Source organism: Emys orbicularis, chromosome 12, assembly GCF_028017835.1.
Source record: "Emys orbicularis isolate rEmyOrb1 chromosome 12, rEmyOrb1.hap1, whole genome shotgun sequence".
Classification (NCBI taxonomy): Eukaryota; Metazoa; Chordata; order Testudines; family Emydidae; genus Emys; species Emys orbicularis.
Window position 1 is genome coordinate 48830518 of NC_088694.1, and position 10009 is coordinate 48840526.

At 47.7% G+C, this 10009-nt stretch overlaps 1 protein-coding gene across 1 annotated transcript; it reads right to left on the bottom strand.

The window, feature by feature from the left end:
- Positions 1–328: 328 nt before the first annotated feature.
- Positions 329–760, bottom strand: LOC135887242 (ribonuclease-like). The gene has a single exon (XM_065415013.1). The coding sequence runs from the start codon at positions 758–760 to the stop codon at positions 329–331; it is 432 nt and encodes a 143-aa protein (XP_065271085.1).
- Between the last annotated feature and the right edge of the window lie 9249 nt (positions 761–10009).

The window sequence follows — 10009 nt, forward strand, 5'->3', positions numbered from 1 at the left end:
GTACAATGGGCACTAGGGGCAGCAGAGGGTGAGGGTGGGGGTGGGGAAGGAGCGGTTATACAGTACAATGGGCACTAGGGGCAGCAGAGCATGGGGGTGGGGGAGGGCGGCTATACCGTATAATGGGTACTAGGGGCAGCAGAGGGTGGGAGTGGGGAAGGGGTGGCTATGCTGTATAATGGGCGCTAAGGGTGGAAACACCTAAACAATATGACCAGTGTTCAGAGGCGGGTGAGGAGCTGGGTGCCATGGTCAGTGTGGGAGGGACAGAGCGGGGTTAGAGGAAGCAGTAGGGTTCCTGCCTCCCCTCCAGGTCCAGCCCCGGGCCCTAGATCTGCTCCAGGTAGTACACAGGGTACAAATTCCAGCAGCCAATGATAATTTTCCGCTTCTTCACTATCCCGAGGAAAGAGAATGACGTTGAGTCAGGCTGAAATACGCACTGAGTGATGCTGAATTCATCTTTGCTCTCACGCAGGCCACCTATTATGGGTGTCCCACCCTCCTTGCAGATGCTGTTTATTTTTGAGACAGGCTCATGAATGAAGGTGTTGACTAGCTTCCCATATAGTCCCCGATTCTGCATCATCATGTTACAGTAGGCGTTGTCGTTGGTGGCATTAGTCTTTGGATAGTCTACATGCTTCCTAAGGAACTTGAAGTTTGGCTCGATCCATGGCTGCCCACTGGTCAGGACCAGGCAGGCGGCCAGCAGGACGAGCGGCAGCAGGAGCACCGGGCGGGGTCCCCTCAGAGCCATGGCCGTGTCTTTCACTGGATCGACCTGCAGTGGGGAGAGGGGGGGTGATGGATGGAGACAGCGCGGGGTGGAAATCCGCCTCCTCCATGGCACCTCCTGGGCCCAACCCCCTCCCACCTCACTCTGTTCCCAAAGCTCCTCCCTTCTTATGATTCCCCTCCCACACTGCTCTGCCCCCCTAAGCTCCTCCTACTATTCTTGTGCTATTGTGCCAGGCACAGCACAGACCCCGACCAAGATAGGTCTATTCCCCTCCCAGAGCCAGGTTAGAACCCAGGTGTCCGAGTCTCAGACTCTGACCAAGCTGGGCCCCCACATTTGACAGGTGCTCCACAAACCCAAATTGAGATCAGCCCCTGAACCCAGAGAGGTGGAGTGTGAACTCAGGAGTCTAGACTCCCAATCCCTGCCCCCTCGCTCTAATCCCTGGATCATGCTGCCTCTCAGAAACAAACCCTGCCATTCCAGCCCCATGTGAAACTGTTCTCTGCTCTCTCCAGGCTGGTGGAATCTCCTGTAACTTACCCAAGTCCTTGTTCCTTCGCTGTTGTCGGAGCGATGGATCCCAGCCTCTGTGGAGCTGAACCTCACCCTGATCCTCCTACCCATCTCAGAGCGGGTTATATAGAGCCCAGCCGCACGTGGAGGTGGGAGGAGTGGGAGGGAAAATTCCAGTGAACAGTTGGGTCAGTGCAATCCTGTGACAGCTGACAATTAGAAGCAGTGACCTAGTAGGCAGGGTGTGCGTGAGGAACAAACAGCACATTATGCCAGAAACATCCTGTGGCGAAGTGGTTTTTTTTGCACTTTGTTATATTGCAGGTGAGTCTTACTGTCCTATACTAATACTGTGTGTGCCTCAGTTTCCCTGTGCACTGTACCAATGCCTAGGTGGTGGAAATTGGGTGTGTGACTTTTGCTGAGGCCATCAGGGCAGGTGAAGCTGTCCAGCAGTCTGCACATAGGTGATGGACGGTGCACTTCGTAACCTGAGACCAGGAGGGGGATTCGACCAGGTGACACTTTGCCTGGAAAGCAGGACAAAGCCCGGGGGAGGAGCAATGGGCGTGTTGGAGGCCAGGCAGTGGGGTCCAGGGCAGTCTGCAATGTGGGACTGGAAGAGGGTGTCTGGCCCGGGACCCCCCAAGTTGGATTTGGCTGAAAGTCACTGATTTCTGTGCTAACAAGTTCTGTCCTACGCTGTGTTCCTGTTGACTAATAAACCTTCAGTTTTATAATGCTGGCTGAGAGTCACGTCAGACTGCAGAGTTGGGGTGCAGGGCCCTCTGGCTTCCCCAAGAGCCCCGCCCGGGTGGACTCACTGTGGGAAGTGCATGGTGTGGAAGGGATTGTGATTGCGTTAAATCGAATTAACCCTGCACCCATCCACACAATGAAACCATTTTTGTCGACATAAAGGGCTCTTAAAATCGATTTCTGTACTCCTCCACGACGAGGGGAGTAGCACTGAAATCGACATTGCCATTTCGAATTAGGGTTAGTGTGGACACAATTCGACGGTATTGGCCTCCGGGAGCTATCCCACAGTGCACCATTGTGACCGCTGTGGACAGCAATCTGAACTCGGATGCACTGGCCAGATAGACAGGAAAAGCCCCATGAACTTTTGCGTTTCATTTCCTGTTTGCCCAACGTGGAGCGCTGATCAGCACAGGTTACCATGCAGAGCTCATCAGCACAGGTGACCATGCAGTCCCAGAATCAAAAAAGAGCTCCAGCATGGACCGTACGAGAGATACTGAATCTGATCTCTGTATGGGGAGATGAATCTGTTCTATCAGAACTCCGTTCCAAAAGACGAAATGCCAAAACATTTCAAAAAATCTCCAAGGCCATAATGGACAGAGGCCACAACAGGGACTCAGCACAGTGCTGCATGAAACTCAAGAAGCTGAGATAAGCGTACCAGAAAGCCAAAGAATCAAATGGACGCTCACGGAGGGAGGGGCGACTGACGACTGTAGCTATCCCACAGTTCCCGCACTCTCCGAAAACCATTTGAATTCTGGGTTGAGCTCCCAATGCCTGAAGGGTCAAAAACATTGTCGCGGGTGGTTCAGGGTATATGTCGTCAGGCACCTCCCCGCCCCTTGTGAAAGCAAAGGGGAAAAAATCGTTTCTCGCCTTTTTTCACTGTCACTGTATGTCTACTGGATGCTGCTGGCAGACGCGGTGCTGCAGCGCTACACAGCAGCATCCCCTTGCCTTGCCTTGCCGACGGCAGATGGTGCAGTATGACTGGTAACCGTCATCGTCATCCTGTGGGTGCTCCTGGCTGGCCTCAGTGAGGTCGGTCAGGGGCGCCTGGGCAGACATGGGTGCTCCTGGCTGGCCTTGGTGAGGTTGGTCGGGGGCGCCTGGACAAAAATGGGAATGACTCCAGGTCATTCTCTTCTTTAAGTTTTGTGTAATGGAGAGTCAGTCCTGCCTGGAATATCATGCCAGCTGGAGGCTTCTGTCTGTGGCTGCTCTCCCAGTCGGCAGCACTGTGTGGTCGCACCTACCCCAGCCTACCCCTTGCTCCCATGGCTCACAATCAGATACTTAGACCTCTACATTTTGCTGCAAATAAAAAAATTAAGCTGCCATTTAGAACTGTCCCCCAACATACATATCCTGGGACATTTTGTATTTTACCAGTGTCAACCAAAGCCCACACACAAATGGAGATTCAGTCCTGCCTGTGCTTCTATCCTAGTGCTTATCACAGATTCCCATTTTCAGCTATAGGCTGAGCAAGTGCAGAATGGTGGTTCACTCGACTTCGCTGTAAGCCAACCGCCCTCCCCCCTTTGATCTCTGCTTGCAGAGGCAATAAAGTCAGTGTTGTTTCAAATTCATGCATTCTTTATTACTTCATCACACAAATGGGGGGATAACTGCCAAGGTAGCCCGGGAGGGGTGGGGGAGGAGGGAAGCAACGGGTGGGGTTGTTGTGGGGGCACCCCCTAGAATGGCATGCAGCTCCTCATTTCTGTGGGATGTCTGGGGCTCTGACCCGGAGCGGCCGTTTGCCTCTCGGGTTCTTTAGTAGGCTTGCCTGATATTCTAGGCAGGACTGACTCTCCATTAGACAAAACTTAAAGAAGAGAATGACCTGGGGAGTCATTCCCAATTTTGTCCAAGCGCCCCCGATTTACCTCACTGAGGCCAGCCAGGAGCACCCCTGACAGCAGCAGACGGTACAGTATGACTGGTAACCGTCTTTGCTAACTTGCAAAGGCAAGGGGATGCTGCTGTGTAGCGCTGCAGTACCGCGTCTGTCAGCAGCATCCAGCACACACGGTGATGTGTGTCACCTTTTTTCACGGTGACAGTGGAAAAAGGCTGAACGGGCTCCATGGTTGCCGTGCTATGGCGTCTGCCTGGGCAATCCGGGGAAAAGGGCATGAAATGATTGTCTGCCGTTGCTTTCACGGAGGGAGGATTGACTGATGACATTTACCCATAACCACCCGTGACAAATTTTTGGCCCCATCAGGCATAGGGATCTCAACCCAGAATTCCAATGGGCGGGGGAGACTGCGGGAACTATGGGATAGCTAAGGGATAGCTACCCACAGTGCAACGCTCCGGAATTTGACGCTAGCCTCGGTACATGGACGCACACCGCCGAATTAATGTGCTTAGTGTGGCCGCATGCACTCGACTTTATACAATCGGTTGCCAAAAATCGAATTCTGTAAATTCGGAGTAATCCCGTAGTGTAGACATACCCATAGTTGTGCCCATCCCATCGTGGGTGTCTTTGAAGACTGGCAGATGCTACAGAAACATGGGAGGTTGTTATTGCCATGAGCATCATCTCCAGGTGTAATTGTGTAATCACTTAAAAGGTATAATTGATGAAACTTCCCAGCTGGGGGATGAAGACACCAGGACTTGTTACCATGCAAATTCGGAGTCTTTAAAGCTTCCGAGCTAGATAACATCCTAGTTTCACCTAGCAGGTCACATTGGTCCCTGTTACCATCTTTCAGTTTCATCAACTTTAAATTTGTCACCTCAGGTTTTTGCTTCTTCTTCAGCCCTCAGTGAGGAGGGGCGTAGTGCTTTGTGGAAAGGGAACTGGGAGCCAGGATTCCTGGGCTCTTTCTGCAGTGCTGCAGCTGTCTACACAATGAGGTCTCAGCTTGAAGAGTCCCTCCAGACTAGTGATGCCAAGCACTCAGGACAGGGGCAAGATCCAGCTGACTGCAGAGGGAAGGGGGTAGAATTGTTGTGTGGTAGTTTGATGGATACATCGCTGTCCTGTAAACAAGGTAGTGTGAGTTCAAATCTCCCTGGGGCTTTGTATAAATATTTCTTTCACACTGTCTTCATCCCAATGGCTGGAGACATCTGCTCAGTGCTAGGTACATTTTATTGCCCACATGGGCTCAGCTCCAGCTCTCAAGTGTCATGCACAGTGTACTCTTGAGCTGAGCTCCCTTCCTCCAAGTCCATGGGACTTTAGGAGGTACAATAAGTGTGGGATTCGAACAATGTTCCTCCAAATCTTTCAGCCTCAGGGGAGCTGTAGATACTCAACAAACCCCATCGGGTACCAGCTGTTGTCCCGTTGCACAACGCTCCCCACAGCACAGCACCCCCCAGGGCCACATTGAGGCCAGTTCAGATTTTGAGGTTAGAGCACCCCCTTCTGAGCCCCTCCCTGTGTCACAGCACCCCCGAGATGCTTGGCGGGTGCACTGGAGTTAGCACTGCCCACAACAGAGAACCCTGAGTGTGCCCTGGAGGTTCTTGATTTATGTACAGGTGGTTAATGGCTATGAAAGAAGGAAGTAAATAAAGGAACGAATGGAAGGAAGATCATTCATTCCAAGAGTTCAAGACCAACAAGAATTAGATCCTAGAAATATGCGGTGGGAAGGGACTTCAGAAAGTCATCAAGACATTACAAAACTTCCAATGATGGGGATTCCACAATGTCTCTTGGAAATCTATTCCAGAGCTTAACTACCCTTATGCTTAGAAACATTTTCCTCTTAACTAACCTAAATCTCCCTTGCTGCAGAGTAAGCCCATTACATCATGTCCTACAATTGGTGGAGACAGAGAACAATCCATCAGTCCTCTTTGTAACAGCTCTAAATGTAGATGAAAACTGCTATCGGGTCCCCGCTCTGTTTTATTTTCTCAAGCCTAAACCTGCTCAGTGTTTTTATCCTTTACTCATAGCTAAGGTTTTCCAACCCTTTTAGTTGCTCTCCCCAGGACAAGCTCCAATTTATTCACAACTTTCCTAAAGGTTGGGGCCCAGAACTGGACACAGTGTTCCATGTGACGGGTTGGATCACAGAAACCCCTTGGGAACTGACAACTGATGTGCTGAGACTACCCCTGAGCCTGTTTCCCCTGGCAACTTGGGACTTCAGTGCCTTGCCTGGATTGAGCCAGACCCGCTAGTCTGCTGCAAACCCAGACCCAGGTCTGAACCACATCCCCCAACAGCTGCAGGCTTAACTGGAAACAGCTTAAGAAGTGTTCCTGTCTCTAACACTCAGACGTCCAAACCCCAAATAGATCTGTTTTACCCTGTATAAAGCTTATATAAGACAAACTCATAAACTGTACACCCTCTATAACACTGATAGAGAGATATGCACAGCTACCTCCCCCCCCCCCCCCCGGTATTAATACATACTCTGGATTAATTAATAAATAAAAAGTGATTTTATTAAATACAAGAAGTAGGATTTAAGAGGTTCCAAGTAATAACAGACAGAACAAAGTGAATTACCAAACAAAATAAAATAAAACACGCAAGCCTATGTCTAATCCAGTAAGAAAACTGAATACAGATAAAACCTCAACCTCAGAGATGATTGAATAAGCTTCTATCACAGACTGGACGCCTTCCTAGTCTGGGCAGAATCCTTTCCCCTGGTACAGCCCTTGTTCCAGCTCAGGTGGTAGCTAGGGGATTTCTCATGATTGCAGCCCCCTTTGTTCTGTTCCACTCCCTTATATAGCTTTGGCACAAGGCGGGAATATTTTGTCTCTCTGCTTTCTCCACCCCTCTTTCTAAATGGAAAAGCACCAGGTTTAAGATGGATTTCAGTACCAGGTGACATGGTCACAAGTCCTGTGAGACCCCAAACCTTCATTCCTACCAGCCTGACTCACAGGAAGGCCTGCAAGCAAACAGTCATCCACAGTCAATTGTCCTGGTTGATGGGAGCCATCAAGATTCCAAACCGCCTTTAATGGACCACACTTTGCATAATTACAATAGGCCCTCAGAGTTATATTTCATATTCCTAGTTTCAGATACAAGAGTGCTACATTTATACAAATAGGATGGCCACACGCAGTAGATTATAAGCTTTGTAATGATACCTTACAAGACACCTTTTGCATGAAGCATATTCCAGTTACATTATATTCACACTCATTAGCATATTTTCATAAAATCATATAGAGCACAATGTCACACTTCCGTTGAGGCCTCACCAGTGCTGAGTAGAGCGAGAAAATTACATGCCATGTCTTACATATGACTCTTCTGTTAATGCAGTCCTGATGATATTAACATTTTTTACAACTACATCACATCGTTGACTCATATTCAGGTTAAGAAGGATTAGATTTTTATTGGTAAGTATTGAATTCACCATACACACAGAAGCTGATGGAAAAAAATCCATCAATAATAATCGATATTTATGGATAGGCGTAGTAAGAAAAATGCTACCTGAGAACTTATTCGAAGTTGATTTAAGGACATGTGCTTTATGTATTTGAAATGTAATGTTGATAATTTGTGTTTTAACAGTTATAAAGCTTTAACATTTTGAATCTTAACATCTAGTGTCACTAAATAATTATTTTCTTTTGGAAAGCCTTTGACAAGGTCCCTCACCAAAGGCTTTTAAGCAAAGTAAGCTGTCATGAGATGAGAGGGAAGGTTCTCTCATGGATCAGTAACTGATTAAAAGATAGGAAACAAAGGCTGGGAATTAATGGTCAGTTTTAAGCATGGAGAGATGTAAACAGTGCTGTCCTCCAGGGGTCTGTACTGGGCCAAGTCCTATTTAACATAATCATAAATGACCTGGAAAAAGTGGTAAACACCGAGGTGGCAAAATTTTCAGATGATATAAAACTACTCAAGATAGTTAAGTCCCAGGCAGACAGCGAAGAGCTTCAAAAGGATCTCTCAAAACTGGGTGACTAAGCCCCAAAATGGCAGATGAAATTCAATGTTGATAAATGCAAACCAATGCACATTGGAAAACATGATCCCAACTCCACATATAAAATAATGGAGTCTCAATTAGCTGTTACCACACAAGAAAGAGATCTTGGAGTCATTGTGGATAGTTCCCTGAAAACATCTGCTCAATGTGCAGCAGCAGTCAAAAATGCTAATCAAATGTTAGGAACCATTAGGAAAGGGAGAGAGAACAAATCACACCTTGAATACTGTGTGCAGGTCTAGTCATGCCATCTCAGAAAAGATATATTGGAATTGGAAAAGGTACAGAGAAGAATGACAAAAATGATTAAGGGTATGGAATAGCTTCCATTTGAGGAGAGATTAATAAGACTGGGACTGTTCAGCTTGGAAAAAAGACGACCAAGGGGGGATATGATAGAGGTCTATAAAATCATGACTGGTGTGGGGAAAGTAAATAAGGAAGTGTTATTTACTCCTTCTCATACCACAAGAACTAGTGGTTACTCAATGAAATTAATAGGCAGCAGGTTTAAAACAAACAAAAGAAAGTACTTTTTCACACAATGCAGTCAACTTGTGGAACTCTTTGTCAGGGGATGTTGTGAAGGCTATAACACTAACAGGGTTCAAAAAAGAATTAGATAAGTTTATGGAGGATAGGTCCATCAGTGGCTATTAGCCAGGATGGGCAGGGATGGTGTCCCTAGCCTCTGTTTGCCAGAAGCTGGGAATGGGTGACAGGGGATGGATCACTTGATGATTACCTGTTCTGTTCATTCCCTCTGGGGCACCTGGCATTGGCCACTGTCAGACACTGGGCTAGATAGAACTTTAGTCTGACCCAGTATGGCCGTTTTTATGTTATATTCTTATGTCTGACCTCCATTTGCCTCACCCCCCCCCCATAATCTCCCACCACTGTGAAAATTAAAATTGATAAAAATTGAAAAATTGCTTCAAAATAAATATTGATACTATATGTCAAAATGCAAAAAAAAAAAAAAATGAATTCTGCCATGCCTTCTCATATTCAATTTGTGCTCCACTTCAACCCCCAGAACCTTTTCAGCAATACTACCAATTAACCATCCCACCCCGCCCACTTTGTAGTTTTGCATTTGATTTTTCCTTCCCAAGTGCTCTTCTCTGTCCTGAATTTCATCTTGTTGATTTCAGATCAATTCTCTAACTAGTCAAGATAATTTCTAATCCTGTCCTCCAAAGGGCTTGCAACTCTTCCCATATTTGTGTCAATCTTATCCCTTATCCAAGTCAAGAATGAAAGTATTCAATGATATCGGACCCAGGACTGACCCCTGCAGGACCACACTAGCTACATCTTCCCAGTTAGACAGCGACTCAGTGATAACTGCTCTTTGAGTATGGTCTTTCAATCAGATGTGCACCCACCTTGTAGAAATTTCATCTAGACCAGCTTTCCCTAGCTTGCTTTTGAGAATGTCACATGGGATTGTGTCAAAACCCTCACTAAAATCAAGATCTATCATGTGTGCTGCTTCCACCTATCAACTAGGCTATTAACTCCATCAAAGAAGGAAATTAGGTTGGTTTGCCAGGATTTGTTCTTTACCAAGCCGTGCTGGCTATCCCTGTTAACCCTCTAGGTGTTTACAAATTCATTGTTTAACCATTTGTTCCAGTATCTTTCCAGGTATTGAAGTTAGGCTGGCTGGTCTATAATTCCTTCTGTCTTCTTTGATCCCCTTTTCAAAAATAGATATTACATTTGCCCTTCTCTATTCCTCTGGGACAGGGGTGGGAAAACTACAGCCCGCGGGCTGCGTCCACAGCTCCCATTGGCCGGGAACCACAGCCAGTTGGAGCTGCAGGGGTCTGCGCATGGGGCAGCGTGCAGAGCCACCTGGCTGTGCCTCCACTTAGGAGCTGGATGGGGGACATGCCACTGCTTCCGGGAGCTGCTTGAGGCAAGCTCTGCCCAGAGCCTGCATCCCTGACCCTCTCCTGGGGCCCAACCCCAGCCCTGATTCTCCTCCTGCCCTCCAAACCCCTCCATTGCAGACCGG

Bases quoted from the DNA above. Each gene is read 5' to 3' on its own strand.
- LOC135887242 (XM_065415013.1), bottom strand. From the start codon at position 760: ATGGCTCTGAGGGGACCCCGCCCGGTGCTCCTGCTGCCGCTCGTCCTG.